General features: G+C 53.3%; 2 protein-coding genes across 9 annotated transcripts in view; both read right to left on the bottom strand.

Annotated features, from left to right (window-relative positions):
* Positions 1 to 5291, bottom strand: part of CARS1 (cysteinyl-tRNA synthetase 1) — a 46995-nt gene extending 41704 nt beyond the window's left edge. For 4 of the 5 annotated variants that reach the window (XR_012333652.1, XR_012333653.1, XM_033861384.2 and 1 more), the window contains exon 1: positions 5206 to 5283. Coding sequence is in view for 3 of the 5 variants with exons in the window: in XM_033861384.2 (XP_033717275.1) it covers positions 5206 to 5230 (25 nt within the window). In the remaining 2 variants the exon portion in view is untranslated. Of the gene's footprint in view, positions 1 to 5205 lie in introns of all 5 variants that reach the window. The other variant, XM_033861388.2, reaches the window with a different exon arrangement.
* A 1171-nt stretch (positions 5292 to 6462) lies between these two features.
* On the bottom strand, positions 6463 to 20710 carry LOC101331781 (tumor necrosis factor receptor superfamily member 26-like). 4 transcript variants are annotated; one of them, XM_073809334.1, is made up of 8 exons: positions 20581 to 20710; positions 19732 to 19819; positions 18679 to 18807; positions 17063 to 17180; positions 15494 to 15573; positions 10749 to 10907; positions 10249 to 10274; positions 6463 to 6748 (listed from the first exon to the last, which is right to left on the bottom strand). In XM_073809334.1, the coding sequence occupies exons 1-6, from the start codon at positions 20632 to 20634 to the stop codon at positions 10765 to 10767; spliced, it is 612 nt and encodes a 203-aa protein (XP_073665435.1). In that variant the 5' UTR covers positions 20635 to 20710; the 3' UTR covers positions 6463 to 6748; positions 10249 to 10274; positions 10749 to 10764. The 4 variants fall into 4 exon arrangements, with proteins under 4 accessions (XP_073665435.1, XP_033717273.1, XP_033717274.1 ...); XM_033861382.2 differs by having other exon boundaries at positions 6463 to 9454; positions 10785 to 10907; XM_033861383.2 differs by having other exon boundaries at positions 10785 to 10907.
* Between the last annotated feature and the right edge of the window lie 741 nt (positions 20711 to 21451).

Here is a 21451-nt window from a genome sequence, read left to right as displayed (position 1 = left end):
GAAGGCTAAGTCAGAGGACCTGCCAGAGGGTGGACAGAGCCGGGGCGGTGGGCGGGGGGGGGGGGGGGAACGCATCCCGGAGTGGGCCAGGCCAACCTTCGGCAGCCGGTCACCCGACACCGACCCTCCAAGCTCCCTCTGCCCGTCTCCGAGCATCCCTCTGGTGCAGCCATCTATGCCAGGACACAGGAGGGAGGGGAAGGAAGCCCCTCTCTGAGAAGCTGTGTGGTCTCCCAGCTCCCCCTGCCCCTTTACCCCCAGGACAGCACTGGACAGACAGACTTCCCTCACTCCGGAACTACTCCAGGGAACACAGACCCCCGGGAACTTGCCTGACCTTGACGTTGGCTACCCTGGAGGAGTACGCTCACAGGGCATTTTATTTCCCTCTTTTTTCTTCGCTGCGCACATTTTCTACAATAAGCATATGTTATTTTTACAATGAGAAAAACATGTCAACCATTCTACCAACACAATGGCTTTAAAGCACTAATGAAGCAGTTCAGGGGACAAGGGCTCAGCGGGGTCTGCACCCCTCCCGCACCCGGCGGGCTCCTCTCAAGGGCAAATCAGGCTCACACAACACACGCCTGGTAAAGCTGGTGAGCGTTAGTGAAATCACACTTGTAAACTGTTTGAAATATGCCGGGCACACAGCCGGCGCCCGGCAGTTGCCGTTACTCTTATTTTAATCGCTCCTGTGTTACTACTATTGAAACTGCCTGGAGGCGTTTACCCAGGGGTCACACACGCATTTAAAAAGCCCCGTCTGGAGCAGGGAGCCCGCAGGGCAGAGGGGGGCAGTCATGGGGTCACCGTGGCAGCTGTGGCTAAGCGTAACTTGAGGAAACAAATTTAAAAATTGGTCAGCTTTCAAGTGGCCCTGGGTTTGGGCCAGACTGCGGTCTGGCTATCAGCCCATGATGCCAAGATGAACGGAGATGGTTCCCGAGCAGGGCGCCCACTGGCCACACTGGCCCTCCCCAGGGAGCCCCACGCACGCGCCACACCCACCGCCAGGTCCACCGCAGGTCCATCCAGAAATGCATCGCAGGACACACACCTTCTGACTGTGGGAAGGCCCTAAACGTGGACCGCGGTCTTCACAGTTTAGAAGACGCTTACTGAACTCGCACAAACGCAAGAACCAGCTAAGGAACCGAATTCACACCAAGCCGTCACCTCCCCTGGCCCCTTCCCATCAGCATTCACACCTGCTGGACAACAGTCCGCGGCCTGCTTTCTCCCACCCCCTCCTCCGCTCCAGCCAGGCTCCCGCTCAGTGAGGCTCCAGCGCAGCGGCAGCAGGGCCAGCTCCTGGAAGCACCCATTCCAGGCCCACCTGAGACCTTTGGAATCGGAACCTGGGTGGGGCGGGTGCAGAGCTCAGCTGCCAGGAGCCCCCAGGCGGCTTGCTGAAGCGCAGGCCCCTTCACCGCAGGTCTGCCTTCCTCCTAAGCTCCCAGGCCCAGCGCAGCGGGGGTCTGCACCCCTCCCGCACTTGCTGAAGGCCTCTCGGGTCCACACCTTGCAAGGCCCCGGCGGCACCGGGCCCTGTGGATCAGATCCTTTCTGCAAAGGCTCCTCCAGCTTCCCTGGCCCGCCTCTGCAGCTGCCCCTCCCCCTGGGTCCCTCTTCAGGCCCACTTTTCTTTCCTGTGGGGCTTCCCAGCCTGCCCAGGTGGCTCTCAGAACGGGGACTGGAAAAGCCTTCTCAAACGAATGCATCCCCTCCTCACACGAATCTCATAAAGGAGAGAGGTGCATGCACCTGGCGGCAATGCCACCCACTCCCGGCACCCAGGACCTCCTCCCACAGGCCCTCTCTAGCGCCCCCTTCCGTCCTGAGCACCAGCCCTGGAGGCCCAGCGGTCACGTGTCCACAGGGTGCTCCCAAGCATCATGTCTCGCCCTCCAACTGGGGACAAGTCCGGGAACGGTACAGCCACCTTCCCCACTGGGTCTGAAGCTGGGTGGCTGTTTCTTTCATCCCACAGCAAACCCAGCACCTGCCCCGGTCCTCCCCAGACTGTCCACTTCTCACACCCACCACCGCCACGGGCCCAGGCCGCCGGTTACCACCGTCTTGGGTTCTTCCTGCTCTCCCTGCCTTGGTACACGCGGGGGAGGGGGCAGATATCTTGCCAGAACGCAAAGACAAGACCCAAATTCCGCAAATGTGCGCAAGGCCCTTGCAGACCTGGTCCTGTGGCCCATCTCCAGCCCCCTCCCCCCTCTGGCCTCAGGAACTTGCCAGAAAGCAGTGCTGCTGGCCCTCAGGTCTTAGTGCACGAGGTGCTCTCTGCCAGGACTCCTGCTCCCCTTTTTTCTCTAGGATCAGCTTCCAGCCTCTCTCGGGAGGCTCCCTACCTGCCCTGCAGCCAGGCCGTCCCTCAGGAGCAGAGCACAGGGTGCTCCCCAGACCCAGGCTCTCTGTCTCGGGGCTCCGGGGCTGGGCTTGGCCAGTAGGCTAATGCCCACAGCAGCGTCGGACCTGGCCCAGCAGGGCCTCCGGCGTGATTCCCTGCACTCCGCCCTGCCCACGGGGCAGCTGGCAGAGGAGGACCCGGCCAAGTTTCTGGCAGACTGTGGGCCCTGAACCACCTCTGCAGACTCAGGCCACCCGGCAGCACATGCACTGGGGAGTGACCAAGAGAGGAATGGCCCATGCAACCTGGGGAGGCGTTGGGCTTCTGGGCTCCGGCCACCCTGCCCCGCTGGACGGAAGGCCCAGGAAGGCTGAGACGCTCCTCCAGGCATGCTGCATCTCCACGCCCAGCAGCGTCCGGCAGAGCCGGTGCCTGAAGCAGATCTACTGAATAAATAAAGTGACAGATCTATTTAAGGAAAATATTTTGAACCACTCGGGCAATTTCCCACAGAAACAGCAGATGTGAATCTTTCACGTGGGATTTTTAGGTCATGAGGACCATCGTGACCTGATGCCCTGAGGACACGCAGGTGATCAGACGGCACCACTGCCCGGGGACAGCAGTGTGGACACTGGGAACGGTTTAATCTCCCCCCGAGGACACTATCTCTCACAACTCTTAAGGTGTAAATACCAGGAGACTGTGGGTTCAGGGATGAGCAAATGTCTGTAGTCTACAAATATATACGTTTCATTTCTTCTCTGGGAAACACAGGAAAGTGTATCAGCTCCCTCCTCTTGTCTGCCTTGACGCCCTCTGGAATTGGGGTGCTTGCTGTTCATCTGAATAGAGTCATCAAAGGCAGCAAGGCAGCGTAGTCAACATCCCTGCTGCAGTCACACAGGCCCTGGCTAGCTGTGTGACCTTGGACAAATCACTTAGCTTCTCTGAACCTCAGGATTCTCGCCTGCACAGGAAGATAAGGGCAGTATCGACCACAAAGGGCTGCTCTGAGGATTACAGGCCCCCCGCAGATGCATTTAGCACAGACTCATGCTAAGAAAAAAAGCTAGCTGCATTGTTATTACGAAGAACCTTTGAATTAAACTGCATAAGAAATTAAACTGCAAATCTGACCTAACACACAGCCACCAAAGTGGCCTGATCTGCAGGGCAAAGCCTCTGACACGCGCTCCATCCACCCCGGGGTCCTCGGGGATGAGACTCGTCTTTCTAAAAACACTGGGCCCTGGAACAGGCTGCACGTTCAAGCTACAAAGGAAAAGCTTTAACCCCAGTGGCAGGGAACCAAATGGACATTCTGAGCCAACTTAAGGAAGATGACCAGAAATGGGAAGAATATTCTAGACGAGGGTCTCCTTAAAAAGTCCAGAAAGATGGTCACTTTCGATAAATCCAACCTTGAGAATGAAAAGCATTCAGAACCCGGAAACCAAGAATGTCTAGAACTCTGGTATCAATCTCCAGAAACAGGCCAGTTCTTACCAAGGCTCTGGAAACCTCAAGTTCCGAAGCGATTAAAAAACCAAAACCCCAAAATCGAATACGTCAGTTGTGTTCACAAATGAAGAAGGAAGGAAAGAAGGAAGGAAGACAGAAAAGAAACAAGCTCGGGCTCTCAACCCGGACACAGCCCCCGTTTCATGCCAAGTGTTCTTCTCAACCCTTAACCTCTACCAGCCCCTTTAATGCCCACTACATCCTCCGAGCGGGGACGTGTTACCCTGCTGCACGTGAGGAAGGGGCAGAGGTGGGCCCCCAGCCCGGCTCGCTCAGAAGACTGGGGTGTCAACCACGCTGCTATGTTACAGGAGTCCGGGTGCACTTCTGAGGGCCGAGGGCCGAGGCTCCAGGTGGGTAGAGATGGCGCTGGAATCCAGGCGCACCTGTCGGGTGGAATGCGGGGCGCCCGGAAGGTGGGTACCACAGCAGCCCTGTCAGCAGGGGCCGCCCACGTCACTGGGTTACCCAGGTGGTCAGCGCTCCCGCCTGGAACCCCAGGAGCAAGAGGGATCACAGGGCTCCAGGAAGCCTGCACAGCCTAAACCCGGCAGCCCGGGGAATAAATACTACACACTCAGAGTTCTTCCTGAAGAAAGTCTGCTCCAGACGAGGGAATCCAGGGACAACCTCCGGTCTGTCTGGCACCTACAATCTCGCCTGAGGGAGGGGAGCAAGGGCCCAGCGCCCCCTGGAGTCTGCCTGTGGGCGGCGTGTCTACCGGCTGGCGACACGAGTGACTCTGGTGGGCAGATCCAGCGCTGCTCACGGAACCTCGGAGGCGGCAATAACGCTGTGACCACGCAGGTCCCAATGGCCACTGTCTGCAGCCGCAGATGAAAGCCTTCGTAAAACCCCAAGCCCTTTCCTGTATGTCCGCGTACCCTGTTTCCTCGGCCTCATTTTCCTAAGTGCCAACCCGGGTGCTGCCCGGGCTGGGCGGAAACGAAAACCACCCTAGGGCTGTGCCTGTCCCCCAAAGTCCAGGGGACAGGAGGGGCGAGGTCCGGCCCAGGGACCGGCGGGGGAAACGCAGGGCCACGTCCTGGGGTCAAGGCGCAATGGAACCTGGAGGACCCAAGGAGGGGACCGAGTCTGGGGACGGGGTGGCCTCGGCAGTTCCGGGTCCGGAGTCGGGTCCCCGCGAGGTTGGAGGAGCGGGGCCTGCCGCGGGCGCCCGGGGGTCGCGCCCCGCCCTCTGCGCGCCCTCAGACCCGCCCCTCAGGGACCTGGCGCCCCCTCAGATCCCCGGTGGCCCCTCCGCCCCTCGGCCCGGGGTCGCCCCCGCTGGCCCGCCCGCCGCGCGCACTCACCGTGCTCCGCGGAGGAACCTGCCATCGTTGGAATGCCGCACTCGCGGCCGCGCCGACAGCTTCCCAGAATCTGACGCAACCACCGCCCCGGAAGTCCCGCCGGAGGCGGTGCGCCTTCCGGGACACGCCCGGTCGCTAGGCAACCGCCGCGGGCTCGAGACGCCGCAGGCCGGGGCATGCTGGGAGTTGTAGTTCCTACTGCGCTGCGGCCAGTGCCCTTGAGCAGGGGTTCCCAGCTCCCGGGTTGCGGACCGGTAGCGGTCCGCGGCCTCTTAGGAACCGGGCCGCACAGCAGGAAGTGAGAGGCGGGAGGGCGAAGCTTCATCTGCCGCTCCCCATCTCTCGCATTACCGCCTGAACCATCCGCCCACCCACCCACTTCCGTGGAAAAATTGTCTCCCAGGGTCCGGGGAGGGAGGACCAGTTGGAAGGAGGCTTAGAGGAGGGGATTGGGAATGGGTGGGAAGTGCATTCCATGCAGAGGGTACTGTCCTGCAAGTGATACCAACAGAGAGCATGCCACTGAGAAATTCAGCCTGACCGCAGGGCAGGCTGGAGCAGCCCTGGCGAGAGTTGGGGCCTGGGGCAAAGGCTAGGGCTGGCGCTTCTTGAAGCATCTTGTAAGCAAAGTCAGGAATGGCAGAGACCCAGCAGGCTTGACTGGATTTGTGCTGTAGACCTCTCATTCCAGCTGCTGTGTGGCGGTGGAGTGGATTAGGGAAAGCCAGGAGGAAAGCAAGACTTGGCAGGAAGCCTTTTCGATAGTCTGTAGGAGAGGAGACGGTGCCCTGGACCAGCAGGGTGAGCAGGCAGATCTGGGAGAGCCATGAGGGGCAGCAGATGCTGGGATGGGGTGGGGCGGGTGAGCGAGGTGGGGGCCGGGGATGACACCCACGTTTCAGTCCTGAGAGAGACTGGTGGTTATGGCATTTCCTTTAATAATGAACTTGAAGACACTTGGTGCTGGGTGGAAGAAAGCAGCTGGTTTGTCAGCATGTCCAAGGACTGATGATGTTTGGGGTGAGTGAGAAAGGGGGGCAGGGTGGAGCACACACTCTGTATGGACAGGGTTGTCATTCCCAGAGACAGAGGCCCCGGGGGGAATAACACAAACGAGGAGAAGAGGCTTCTCTGGCGTTTAATCCCCATTCTAGAGTCCCTCAGCCCACAGATCACATCCTCAGGGCCTGTGCCTTCCTCTGTGTAAGATACCATCTCCCAAGGACATCACACTCAAGCTTCTGCACACACAGGGAATGAAAAGAAACACTTAGGATGGAAATTTTATTAGGTAAAGAAAAAGTATAAAAGCAAGTATTGCTAAATTGTACAACTTTTTGGCAAAAGCGTATCTTTGGCATTAAAACTTTAACAGTTTAAGCTACTTTTCTAAAGAATTATGCTAAATGCAAAGAAAAAAATCTCATAACATTACATACCGTGTGATTCTAGTTATTTGACATTTTGAAATGGCAAAAATCATAGAAATAAAGACAAGTGAATACCAGAAGTTAATGCGGGAAGAAGGTGGATGCGGCTACACCTGAAACAAACACAACATTGTCAATCAACTGTACTCCAATATAAAATAAAGTTAAAAAAAAAAGATGCAACATTAAAAAAAAAAGGGCAACATGAGTGGTCCTTGTGATGATGGAAAGGTTGGGTATATTCACTGTGTCAGTGTCATTATCCCAGCTTTAACATTGTACCATAATTGTGCAAAATGTTAGCATTTTAGGAAACTGGGTGAAGGGTGAGGAGATCTCTCCATGTTATTTCTTCCAGCTGCATGTAAATCTATGATTATCTCAAAAAGTTTATAATGATGTCCATTCCTTAAAAAAATAGTTTCAGGTACTTAAAAAAGGTCTCTGTGACTGTCACCATGCCCCACCCTGGCTAGTTCTGGTTTAGGAAGCTGGGGCCTAAAGCTGGTCACATTCCAATCTGATCCTCAGATACAAGAGCAGAGGGATAGTCTTAGGGGTTTTTTTTGTTTTTCTTTTAATTGAAGTATAGTCGATTTACAACTTTGTGTTAGTTTCAGGTGTACAGAAAAGTGATTCAATTATACATACATATACATATTCTTTTTCAGATTCTTTTCCATTATAGGTTATTACAGGATACTGAATATAGCTCCCTGTGCTATAGAGTAGGCCCTTGTTTATCTATTTCATATATAGTGGTGTGTATCTGTTAATCCCATACTCCTAATTGATCCCTCCCCTCTTTCCCCTTTGCCAACCACAAGTTTGTTCCCTGTGTCTGTGGGTCTGTTTCCGTCTTGTAAATAAGTTCATTTCTATTATATTTTAGATAGCACATATGAGCGATATCATATGATATTTCTCTTTCTCTGTCTTACTTCACTCAGTATGACAATCTCTAGGTCCATCCACGTAGCTGCAAATGGCATTCTTTTTTATGGCTGAGTTAATATTCCATTGTATGTATACCACGTCTTCTTTGTTCGTTCCTCTGTCGATGGACACTTAGGTTGCTTCCATGTCTTGGCTATTGTGAATAGTGCTGCTGTGAACATTGGGGTGCATGTATCTTTTGGAATTAGAGTTTTCTCCAGATGTATGCCCAGGAGTGGGATTGCTGGATCATATGGTAACTCTATTTTTAGTTTCTTAAGGAACCTCCATACTATTCTCCATAGTGGCTGCATCAATTTACATTCTCACCAACAGTGTAAGAGGATTCCCTTTTATCTACACCCTCTCAAGCATTTGTTATTTGTAGACTTCTTGATGACGACCATTCTGACCGGTGGGAGGTGATACGTCGTTGTAGTTCTGATTTGCATTTCTCTGATAATTAGTGATGTTGAGCATCTTTCCCTGTGCCTATTGGCCATCTGTTTGTATTCTTTGGAGAAATATCTGTTTAGGTCTTCTGCCCATTTTTTGCTTTGTTTTGTTGTTTCTTCTGCCCAGTTTAAAAAATTTAATTTATTTTTTATATTGGAGTGTAGTTGATATACAACGCTGTGTTCGTTTCAGGTATACAGCTAAGTGATGCAGTTATACATATACATATAAGCATTCTTTTTCAGATTCTTTTCCCATAGAGGTTATCACAGAATACTGAGCAGAGCCTTCTGCCCATTTTTGATAGGGATAGTCTGGTCCCAGGGCCAGGTATGGACCAGCGTCTCTGACTACTCAGAGTGGCCTGTGGGTTGCCTGTCACCAACTTCCTTGTGCCTATTCATGGAGCACCTGCTCAATGCCACGCCCTGTCCCAGGTCATGCAGACGTCATGGTGACTCTGAGATCAAGGAGTTGGTGGGGGCAGAAGGACAACCACCAAACTCTCCTGGCCGCAGAGCCTAGGGAAATGCTCCGAGGAACGTGAGCCCATCCAGTGCAGTCAGCAGTCCCCTGGGATCCCATCTCTGCCACACTGGCCACAGGCAGTGCCCCTGACAGAGAAGCACCTTTGCTTGTGGGCAGAGCTGTTGTCCCCATTGGAAGTTTATACAGAATCCATTTGGATAAGGACCGCAGTTCCATCTGGGATTCATGAAGTTTCTGGTGGGATCAGAACTGGAACAGAAGTTCAGATCTGGGCTTCCCTGGTGGCGCGGTGGCTGAGAGTCCGCCTGCCGATGCAGGGGACACAGGTTCGTGCCCCGGTCCGGGAAGATCCCACATGCCGCGGAGCGGCTGGGCCCGTGAGCCATGGCCGCTGGGCCTGCGCGTCCGGGGCCTGTACTCCACAACGGGAGAGACCCACGTACCGCAAAGAAAAAAAAAGAAGCTCAGACCCTACCCACCCAGGACACTGCGTAAAGTAACAGCCCTGTGTCAGAAAAGAGTTTATTGGGAGCTCTCTGCATGCCTACCTAAGATACCTTCTGCAAGCAATTTGTTTATAATTTGCGAACATATCTGTAGCTCCGTGTTATGGAGGGCAGCCATGAGTTAAATACAGAAATGTCCCTCCCTAGCCCATTCCTCCAATGCTCTGCTTGGCCTGGGGGCCTGGGGGCCTCGGGAGCTTGAGTCTGTTGTAGTGTCTGCTCTGGGGCTGCTGGACTTCCTTTGGCCCCCAGCTCCTGTAGCCCAAGGATTTCCCCAGCGTCCTTGGAGGGTCCTGGGTGAGTCCTGGCCTCGGGCTCCAGGGCTGAGTCCTCTACCTCCAACATCGGCCTGGTCTCCACACCAGGGGCTGGTTGGCCCCTCTCAAGGTCCATGGGCATCTGCATCTCCTTGGGCTGGCTGCTTCTAGGCGACTAAAGAACAAAGTCATTTCTTCTGCTGACAGGAGCCTGCAGGACAGGCCCTTCCCAAGCCACTTTCAGGGAAAGAAATGCCAACTGTCTGATAGGTAAGCAAGGCCTGTGCAATTTTCGAGAGGAACACTGCACGGGGTCAGGTCCCTGCTCTGCCACCGACTCCTCGGGGGATCCCAAGAGAAGCCTGTGGTGGGTTGAATGGTGGGCACCCAAGGAGAGACCCACATCCTAATCCACAGTACTTGTGGATGGGACCTATTTAGAAATAGGGTCTCTTCAGCCGAGGTCATACTGGATAAGGGTGGGACCGGTATCCTATGACTAGTGCCCTTAAAAGGAGAGAGATTCAGAGACACACGGGGAGAGGCTGTGTGAAGACAGCAGAAATCGGAGCGACGCGCCGAAAAGCCAAGGAGCGCCAAGCACGTCCAGCCCCAACCAGGGGAAGCGAGGAAGCACCTGCCCCTAGAGCCCCGAGGGGCCCAAACCCGCCAACCCCTTGATTTCGGATCTCTGGCCTCCAGAACTGTGGGACAGTAAGCTCGTAATGTTTGAAGCGCCCCGTCTATGGGGATCTGTCTCAGCAGCCCTGGGATACCAAAGAAAGCCTTTTGTCCCCTGTGCCTCAGCAGAATTTAAATCTTCCAGCACAGATGTCCCAGGGCTCTGCTAAGGTGGGCGCAGACACCACTGCACAGGCTAAATGTGGACGCAGCGGGGAAGGCCTGGGGCTGTCCCCCACCCCTCCACCTCCTGGGGCTTCACTGGACAAATCCCAGGGTGATACTTACAGGGCTGCCTGGCTCCTTTGGATTTTCTGCAAATCAAAAAGAAGAGAGAGAACAGAAAACAATTGATATTAACTATTACAGCGACTTCTGTGAGGAGAGGAAATGCCTCGAATTCACAGTCAAGAAAGTGGACTTATGTTTCCCAAAACCACAACCGACTGGAAAAACCACGCAGCTGGGAAAACACAGGAGGGGCACTTACTTGGTAAGCTTCCCCAGCACCCAGGGACCGCCTCCTCCAAGACCCCCTGGCTGGAGCTGCACCCGTCTCTCCTGGCTTCCCGGCCCCCGGTGCCCTGGACGCCTGTCCCCAGCAGCTGCCCTGCAATTTTGGTCTCAAGCCCTGCACATCGGGGAGCACGCCGCGGGCGGCTCCGAGCCCAGACACATGCAGGGCCCCCGAGATGGAAAGTGAGCAGAGCTGTGTTCAAACGACAGGCTCCCGTCAGGAGCCACTGACCCCAGGCCCCCACTTCTGAGCTCCTGGTGCCCTTGCTGACCTGGTTTCCTCAAGGATCAACGTGACTTTGCTTTACCTCTTCTTCTATAGTGGCGAGTGATGATGGCCGCGGCGATGGAAAGGACCACAATCACCGCAATCCCCACAATCACAGCAAGGAGGATGCACAGCCACGTTGGGAGGACACACGCTGAGCCTCCTGCAAGGAGGCGAAACAGAGAATGCTGTCGCAGTGTCAGGCACGCTTACCCCATCCAAGTGACGTGCAGCTCTTGGGCGTGGTGGCAGCACCGCCATTCCCCAGGCCCCGAAGTGCTCTCTTGACGACTGTCGCCACGAACCTCCCCGGCAGGAGGCACGACAGGCTCCTCCTTCCTGCTCAGACAGGACCTGGGCTCAGAGGCCCTGGGCTGTTGCTCACATCCTTGGAAGCAGCAGGAGGCCTGACCGGCCAGCAGAGCAGCAAGAGGCCCTGGCATCCCGGATGGGGCTCAGGTGTGAGTGGTCGCAGCTGCAGGATCTACTACCGGGTCAGCAGCAGGCAGAGCCTGGAGGAGGCTGGGAGGACGGAGGGGATGGCCAGTCCTCATGGCAGTAGGGCCGGGCCACGCTGGCCCAAGGGACAGGGCAGGGTCCACCCTGGGGAGACCTCTGGCGTGACCACTGGGGTGTCTCCGTCTCACCCTGCTGAGCTCCCAGCGCCGACAGGAGCCGTGGACACACAGACACGGGGGGCGGGGCGGGCCATCAGAGCCGTGGACGCTCAGCCACCCTGATGCCATCTGTCACCAAGGACAGAGGAGGAAGGAGCGAGTCTTTCCCGTGGTGCCACTGTTCTGCTTAAAGGCTCTTCTTTACTCTCTGATCAGGCCCTTCCTCATTCTGCCTTCTGTTTTGGTGTTATAATAGCCTTTAAAAGTGTTTGCGGGTTATAGAGGGAACCTACCTCAACATAATAAAGGCCATATATGAGAAACCCACAGCAAACATCATACTCAACGCTGAAAAGTTGAAAGCACTTCCTCTAAGATCAGGAAGGTGACAAGGATGCCCACTCTCGCCACTATGATTCAACAGAGTCTTGGAAGTCCTCACCACGGCAATCAGAGAAGAAAAGGAAATAAAAATTGGAAAAGAAGAAGTAAAACTGTCACTGTTTGCAGGTGACATGATCCTATACATAGAGAATCCTAAAGATGCCACCAGAAAACTACTAGAGCTCATCAATGAATTTGGTAAAGCTGCAGGATACAAAATAAATATACCGAAATCTCTTGCATTCCTATACACCAACAATGAAAGATCAGAAAGAGAAATCAAGGAAACAATCCCATTTACCATCACATCTGAAAGAATAAAGTACCTAGGGATAAGGAGGCAAAAGACCTGTATTCAGAAAACTATAAGATGCTGATGAAAGAAATCAAAGACGACACAAACAGATGGACAGATACAACATGTTCTTGGATTGGAAGAATCAATATTGTGAAAATGATTATACTACCCAAAGCAATCTACAGATTCAATGCAATCCCTATCAAATTACCAATGGCGTTTTTCACAGAACTAGAACAAAAAATTTCACAATTTGTATGGAAACACAAAAGACCCCAAAGAGCCAAAGCAACCTTGAGAAAGAAAAACGGAGGTGGAGGAATCAGGCTCCCTGACTTCAGACTATACCACAAAGCTACAGTAATCAAGACAGTATGGTACTGGCACAAAAACAGAATTATAGATCAATGGAACAGGATTGAAAGTGCAGAGAAAAACCCACGCACCCATGGTCACCTAATCTATGGCAGAGGAGTCAAGCATATGCAATGGAGAAAAGACAGCCTCTTCAATAAGGGGTGCTGGGAAAACTGGACAGCTACATGTAAAAGAATGAAAGTAGAAAACTCTCTAACACCATACACAAAAATAAACTCAAAATGGATTAAAGACCTAAATGTAATGCCAGATACTATAAAACCCTTAGAGGAAAACACAGGCAGAACACTCCTTGACGTAAGATCTTTTTTGAGCCACCTCCTACAGTAATGAAAATAAAAACAAAAATAAACAAATGGGACCTACTTAAACTGAAAAGCTTTTGCCCAGCAAAGGAAACCATAAACATAACAAGAAGACAACCCTCAGAATGGGAGAAAATATTTGTAAATGAATCATCAGACAAAGGATTAATCTCCAAAATATATAAACAGCCCATGCAGCTCAATATTAAAAAAACAAACAGCCCAGTCGAAAAATGGGTGGAAGATCTAAACAGACATTTCTCCAAAGAAGGCATACAGGTGGCTAAAAAGCATATGAAAAGATGCTCAACATCACTAATTATTAGAGTAATGCAAATCAGAACTACAGTGGGGTATCACCTCACACCAGTTAGAATGGGCATCATCAGAAAATCTACAAACAACAAGTGCTGGAGAGGGTGTGGAGAAGAGGGAACCCTCCTACACTGTTGGTGGGAACGTAAACTGGTACAGCCATATTGGAGAACAGTATGGAGGTTCCTTAAAAAACTAAAAATAGAACTACCATACGATCCAGCAAACTCATTCCTGGGCATATATCTGAAGAAAACCATAATTCAAAAAGATACATGCACCCCAGTGTTCGCTGCAGCACTAGTTACAATAGCCAGGGCATGGAAGCAACCTAAATGTCCATCAGCAGATGAATGGATAAAGAAGATGTGGTACATATACAATGGAACATTACTCAGCCATAAAAGAGAACGAAATAATGCCACTTGCAGCAACATGGATGGATTTAGAGATTGTCATACTGAGTGAAGTAAGTCAGACAGAGAAAGACAAATATCATATGATATCACTCATATGTGGAACCTAAAAAAAGGGTACAAATGAACTTATGTACAAAACAGAAACAGAGTTACAGATGCAGAAATCAAACTTATGGTTACCAGGGGTAAGGCGGGGAGGGATAAACTGGAAGATTGGGATTGACACATACACACTACTATACATAAAACAGATAACTAATAAGGACCTACTGTATAGCACAGGGAACTCTACTCAGTACCCTGTAATGCCCTATATGGGAAAAAAGAGTGGATATATGTGTACGTATAACTGATTCACTCTGCTGTACACCTGAAACTAACACATTGTAAACCAACTGTACTCCAGTAAAAATTTAAAGAAAAAAGGTCCTTGCATGTTATTTAAAACAGAAGGAAACTGACAAGCTGATTTTTAAGTCTCAGTGGATGTGCTGAGTCCAAGGGTGGCCTGACGACCCTGTGGAAGGAGGCAAGGGGGACTTCAGCTCCAATGGCAAGGCTGGCAGGAAAGTGGCACTGGCCCCAGAACAGACAAACAGGAAGCCCAGATGGACACGGCGCTCAGTTATGACCAAGTAACACTGAGGGCGGGGGAGGGATCGTCTTCAAAACACAAAACGGGGTAGTCGATATGTGCAGTGGGAAAACATACACTGAACCTAGACCCCTACCTCACACCTCGCAAAACACCAATTCCAGGTTCGTGTAGAGTGAAAAAGAGAAAGGTAAGACCACGAAGCTGCTGGCAGATCACAGAGCAGAATACTTTCTCCGGGTGAGCAAAGATTTCTCACCCGGGAGAGGAAGAGTACCAAACATAGTGGAAAACAGCCACAAACTTGACCTCATTAAAATGAAGGACCTCTGTCCACAAGAGACCCCATAAAGCGAGTAAAAAGGCACCCTCGGGGGCAGAGGTGGGTGCAGATATCCGATACAAAGGGCTTGTATCCCAAGCTTATAAATAATTACCAATGTTTATAAATAATCATCAAAAATAAGAAAATGAAAACCCCAGACAACCGAGTATAAAAATGGGCAAGACATCTTCAGGGACCTGGATGGACCTAGAGATGATCACATGAAGTGAAGTCAGTCAGGCAGAGAATGACAAATACCGCATGAAATCTCTTATGTGTGGAATCTTAAAATATGACACAAATGAACATGTTTAGTAAACAGAGGCAGACTCACAGACGTAGAAAACAAACTTATGATTACCAAAGGGTAAGGGGGGATGAGGGGGGGATAAATTAGGAGTTTGGGATTAACAGATACACACTACTATATATAAAATAGACCAACAACAAGGTCCTACCGTATAGCACAGGGAACTATATTCAGTATCCTGGGATAAACCATAATGGAAAAGAATCTGAAAAGGAATATGTGTATGTATATATATATATAAAACTGAATCACTGCTGTACACCAGAAACTAACACAATATTGTAAATCAACTATACTTCAATAATAAAAAAAAGAATGGGGCTTCCCTGGTGGTGCAGTGGTTGAGAGTCTGCCTGCCGATGCAGGGGACGCGGGTTCGTGCCCCGGTCCGGGAGGATCCCACGTGCCGCAGAGCGGCTGGGCCCGTGAGCCATGGCCGCTGAGCCTGCGCGTCCGGAGCCTGTGCTCCGCAGCGGGAGAGGCAACAACAGTGAGAGGCCCGCGTACCGCAAAAAAAAAAAAAAAAAAAAAAAAAAAATAGTGCCTGAGCCGACACGGCCCCAACATGGGGACAAGGATGGCAGAGCCACCGCTTGTCCCCAAGGATTCTATTTGCTTACTCAAGACAGGAGTGTATGAACGGTGACCCATGGGCCAAGTCCTGTCCACTGCTATAAATAAAGTTTTATTCACACACAGCCAAGCAACATCAGGAGAGTTAAATTGTGACAACAGGGACCTTAGGGCCCACAGAGCCTCAACTTTTTACTTTTATGGATTTAAGAGACAGAATCAGACCTTACCAGCCTCTGGATGAATTTTAACGGCACAAACTGTATCCCTTGTGGCGTTGCAGGGTTGAAGGATGGTGCTGTCTTCACACCTGAGAGGAAGAATAAAGAAACCCTGAGCATTACTTCTCCCCGCCCAGGCCCAGCCCAAAGCATCCTTCTTAAAACCCACCCGTCAGGGGTTCGAGGGACCAGCCCCGGGTCCTGTGCTGCCCCACCAGGCTTCAGGCCATCAGTGTCTGGCATTTCCTGGGCTACCTGGCCCAAATTGGCTCAATGAGAATAAAGCTTGAGGATTCTCTGATATATAGGGGAGGGGCCTCCCTCTGCCTCTGTTCCCGGATAGAGATGTGCGTGGCTATGAGGACTGGACCTGCTGTAGCCATATCTCTACCAAGAGGGAACTCAGCCTAAAGATGAAGCTCATGGAGAAGGGGACAGGCAAGCAAGTCCAGAGAAGCCAGAGCCCTGATCAGACCAGACCCGAGGGCAGTCCTTACTCTGGACTTGTCCGGTTCCCAAGCCAACAGTTCAACATGGTCTGAGTTGTATTTAGTAGTCTACAAACGTGAACGATTTTACAAGTGGCTTTACCGCTGTAAGTGTCTTCCCCAAAGCCCCCCCAAAATCTGTGCCCACTCGAAACCACAGAATGGGACCTTATTTGGAAATGCGGTCTCTGCAGATGTCATCGTGTTAAGATGAGGTCATACTGGATCAGGGTGGACCTGAATCAATGACCAGCGTCCTTAGAAGAAGGAAATTGTATGCAGGCAGAGAGAAGGCCACGTGAAGATGCAGATACACAAAAGCACACAGGGAGAAGACCACCTGGAGGTGGAAGCAGAGATTGAAGTGATGTGTCTACAGCCAAGGAGCGCCAAGGACTGCCGGCAACACGGAAAGCTGAGGGAGCGAGGGAAATTCCTCCCTGGGAGTCTTCGGAGGGAGCACGGCTGCTGACACCTTGATTTCGGACTTCCGGTCTCCAGAACCGTGAAAGAATACATTTCTGCTGTTGATTAAAAGCCACCCACTTGTGCTTTGTTACAGCAGCCCCAGGAGACTCTTACCATGACAGTGGGCATCCCACCCTGCCTCAGGGCGTGGTACTGCCGTCCTCTCTGCCTGTGGTTTCCTTTGCCTGGAGCTTCCTCCCTCCCTCCCTCACGGGGCATCTGCTCTAGAGAGCTGTCTCTAGCATCCCCTCTGTCCCTCATGGGCTTGTCACTGTATAGGTGTTGGGATGGTCTCCACCATGGCTGGGGGCGCCAGGCCTGCCGTAAGACCTGCAGGCCACAGCGGGGCTCATGATCACACCTGAAGGAAGGAAGGAAGGAAGGAAGGAGCATTGACTCCAGTCCGTCACCAGGTGGAAACATCCAGGTGACTTGTCTGACTTAATTTCAGGACACCTCTGTGGGGCAGGTGCTACCATTAGCCCCATTTTACACATGGGAAAACGGAGGCTCCGGGAAGGGGACGGAAGAATAAGTGACCCAAAGCCAAACAGGCAGTAAATGGAGGAAGGGAACCCACGCCCAGGCCTGTTTGATCAGCTCACACACCCCAGGCCAACACCTTTTGCACCGGAAGCAGCTCTCTGTGCAGTCCATGGAGTCGCAGTAGAAGTTGCCCTGCTTGCACTGGCATAGCCGGTCGCTAGTTGGGGAGCATTCAGTCACCACCTCCTGATCTGCTGGAGGGAAGGCCGAGGGTCAGTCACAGGGGCCTGGACTCTGTCCTGCCCACGCCGGCCACGTCCAGGTTCGTAGTCAAAGCCTCAGAATCGTCACCCCCCTCCTTCCCCAGCAGGGATGGAGACAGGGACCAGCCAGACCTCATCCCCTGCATCCGGAGTGTCTGTGGAGGGGCCCGTGGGTGCCCCTGCAATCTGGGCTGGGGCACAGGGCCAACTGCTCAGAAACACCCCCAAATCATTCTGTCCATCTCGTGTGCCCCACAAAGATCAGAAGAGCACTACTCAGTGTGGACACTGAACGGTCTCTCCCAGCATCACTGGGGGATTCCGCCTTTCGCCTGTGACGGGCTCGCTCATGGGGCCACACCCCACACTTCACATCTACGGGGCTATTTCCACGGGGCCCACTGTCCACCCCCACGTGAATATCACACTGCTGAACTGTCTCTCTGTACAGAGTCCTAGTACTTGGGGGAGCCAGTGTGCTATCTTGTTTTCCTCCTTTAGGAAAGAAGGAAGTTGTTTTGGCAACTGTCAGCATAGCCAGTTTTATGAAATCTCCTATTGGGATAGTTTACTTTTTAAAAATAAAAATTGTATCTACTTGAGGTGTATGGCATGATAAGTTGATACATTCTGTTGGGATTTTCATTGGGAATGCACTAAACCTAAGAATCATTCCTGGGAAAACTGATACTTTTAAAACACTGAGGGAGTTCCCGATCTGTCCAGTGGTTAGGACGCAGCGCTGTCACTGCTGTGGCCCAGGTTCGGTTCCTGGTCAGGCACTAAGATGCTGCAAGTTACACCGTGCGGCCCAAAAGACCCCCCAACAAAACGTTGAGCCTTCCTGCTTACTACCTTGTGGTACTGTACTCCTCTCCGTATTTAGATGTCCTTAAATGTTGTTTGTTCACTTACACATTTATACGTGCTTTGCTAGATTTATTTCAAAGAATCTTGTTTGTCTGGGGTTTTTTTGCTAATGGAAGTGGCATTTTTCAATTACATTTTAAAAAACAATGTCACTGATATACAGAGATTTGGAAGAACTTCTGTATATCATCCTTATACACAGCAACTCTGAAATCCTAATGACCTGTAGGTTGATTCTTTAGCCAATACATACAGCATCATGATAAAAACAAGCACTTTGGGGCTTCCCTGGTGGCGCAGTGGTTGAGAGTCCGCCTGCCGATGCAGGGGACAAGGGTTCGTGCCCCGGTCCGGGAAGATCCCACATGCCGCAGAGCGGCTGGGCCCGTGAGCCATGGCCACTGAGCCTGCGCGTCCGGAGCCTGTGCTCCGTGACGGGAGAGGCCACAACAGTGAGAGGCCCGCGTATCGCAAAAAACAAAACCAAAAAAAAAACAAGCACTTTGTGATGTCTGCTCTAGCAGCCCCATCCCCATGTTCCTCTGTGATAATTTCCTTTGGGGAGGTTCCCACAGGGCCAGTCGACAGGGGCACGTTGCCTGGACGGCAGCCCACTCACCCTCCCGGCACTGGGAACACGGCACGCAGCTGCTCTCCTCACTGGGGTGGGCCCGGAAGGTTCCAGACTCGCACTTCCTGCATTCTCCAACACTGTGGTCCCGGTCTATGTATTTGCTGACGTAGTAGCCTGTGGCAGGTGGTACACGGAGGGGAGGTGGGTGTCCAGGGCTGTCCTGCTCTGCCGCAGACCCCGCCTGGTCTCTGAGGCCTCTGCATGAGGAGGTCCCAAGGCACCTGGAGGCCAGACGCCCTGCACAGTACCCACCCCTCTCCTCCCGTCTCCTTGGAACATTCTGGACTGATCCGAGGCCACAGGTGTCCCAGAAACCGGGGACCTGAATTGCCCCTTGGCTTTTACTGATGACATGCAGTATGTGGGTGCTGGGCAGAGGTCACAAGATTTCATGTTGGACCAACTGTGTCCCTTTCTTTCCTACATGTGGTTCATGTAGGTGTGCGTGTGAATGCATGGATGTGTGTGTATAGATGTATGTAGTGTGTGTATTGGTGGGTGTGCACGTGTGTGTGTGGGGAGGATACGGGGCTGAGTGTCCAGGTTTTGGGTGTTTGGTCTCTGAACCAGAAGCCCCGGAAGGCACACTTTCCCGGATAAAATGAGGCACGTGTGCAGGTGTGTGTGAGTAGACGATGCCCATGGTGATGGTACAGGTGTGTGGCTGGACCCTTACAAGAGGAGGCCATGAAGGGACTTTCATTGATCACGTGGGCACACCTGTCTGAGTGTGGATGGGGTGCGGGTGGGAAGGTGGGCGTGTCCAGCCTGGGCATGGGTCCTCACTTCTGTCCTCCAAGCCCTGCTGAACTCACCTCACCCATCTCAAAACAAGCACACACCACTCTGTTCACACGAGAGCCCCCAAGGTGGGTGCAGAGGTGGGGCACTGGGCAGCTGCCCAGGAGAGGCCCTCCCACCCACAGACAGCCAGCTCCTCCCCACAGGCAGCCCCCAGCTCTGCTCGAAGGGACTGCGGCCTCCCTCCTCCCAGGCAGGGTCTGCCCCGGAAGGCTCTGGAAGTGGTCCCAGACTCACCAGCCGGGCAGAGTTTGCTGCAGCGGCGAAGGCTGGTAACCTCATACTCGCCCGGGTTACACCGGGTCTCCCCGGTTGCCATGGTCACCTTCAATCAGAAAGAGGATATTGACATTATCAAAAGATGCCTCTGCTCCTGATGGAAGCAGACACCGAAACCCCTGAGCAAGGAGTGGCAGTCACCCCCCAACCTGGAGCACTGCCTCCCTCGTGGAAGTGGGCTTCCTCGGGGGAGCATCTCCGTGCTGTTCCACTCGCGATACAGAGCAGTATTATTTGGGGGGAATATGTTCTTCAGTTCCCAAATGCATGTGGATGTGTTGACTACTTAGATGGTAGGAGCCTATTTTATTTGCATGGCCAGAACTAGACCCTTTGTGGTAGTAAACCTTTGGAATTTAGTATTTGATTTTTTCTAGTCTATAGTTAATTGCTTCACCTGTTGCATATAGACTGTGTTAAGAAAGGATATTGTCTATGGGTTGGGAACGGGGATCTGAGTGTGTATGTGTACATCTTTGTATTATATATTTGAATGTACACACACACACACACACACACACACACTCAGCCCCCCGCAGCCCCGGCCCTCCGCAGTCCCGTCCCTCGCATGCCCCCCCCCTTCCACTGGGGCTCCCCGCGCTCAGTCACCAAGGATGTGCAGCGGGCTCGGCCCCGCCTGGGCCTTTGGGTGCAGGAAACTTCCGTTGAGACCTGCTCCGGATGGGAACCGGGGTGCGGGATGTCCCGCCGCCCGCGTCATCCTCGCTCCGGACGCGCGCCCAGGCCACAGCCCCCTTCCCGTTCTCAGAGTCCTCCCTCCCCCGAGCCCCTCCGCCGCCGTCCCACCTGCGCCGCGAGCAGCAGCAGCACCGCCAGGACAGCGCGCGCCCGGGGCTCCATCGCGATGCCTCTCCGGACGAGCTGACAACTGCGGTCACACTTCCAAGTCTGGCTACCCGTCGACCCCCCGGGCCCCATTCACTGAGGACTTTCTGACTTCATAGCCAATCGGAGGGGATCTTCTGACCAAAGTACCCAATCGGAGCGGACGGCCTTCCCCTCGCCCCACCCACGGGCTCCGCCTCCCAGTTGCGGTGTCTCCCAGTTGCCGCGCCTCCCAGCTGGAAGCGGTACTTTCCGCTTCTCCGAATTCTCGTAGGTCGGCCACGCGGAGGAGACGCCTAGGACCGGTGGTCCTAGACTCGCGTTTCGGCCCTGCCCGTCCCTGGACCCCGCGCCTCCCGCCTCAGATGCCGAGGTCTTCAGCCCAGGCCGTCGCCGCGCCGGGGCCACCGATGGGCTTCGGGCTTCGGTGCCCCCGGGACGGCCATTCCCGGCCCTCCCCCCAAGTTTAACTTGTTGCCCAGTCGCTTCCGAGGGGGCGGGGGAGGGCAGGGTGTATGCACAGCCCCCGCTGCAAAGGAAAGGACGGAGCGCCTCGCCGCGCCCCCCTCCCCAGCCCCTCCTGGGCGAGCACGCTGCCGACCGCCGGTCCCCCCTCACCCGCCCCTCCTGCGCCCTCGGCCCCAGATGCCCCAGGGGCTCCGACCTGGGCTCAGGTGGACGCCGCACACCGAGCGTCTGTCTCTCCCTCCCCGCCTCAGCCCACAGCATCTTTTGAGCTGCCCGCGGGAGCGACGTTGATGAGGGAGGCGGGTGAGGTGGATGAGAGGGATTCAAGGGGAGGAGACCCTTCCTTCGTGGGGAGAGCAGGATG

The sequence above is a fragment of the Tursiops truncatus genome, chromosome 8 (assembly GCF_011762595.2).
Source record: "Tursiops truncatus isolate mTurTru1 chromosome 8, mTurTru1.mat.Y, whole genome shotgun sequence".
Taxonomy (NCBI): Eukaryota; Metazoa; Chordata; class Mammalia; order Artiodactyla; family Delphinidae; genus Tursiops; species Tursiops truncatus.
Note: the sequence above shows the minus strand (reverse complement) of the source record. Positions and strands in the feature narration are given on the sequence as shown.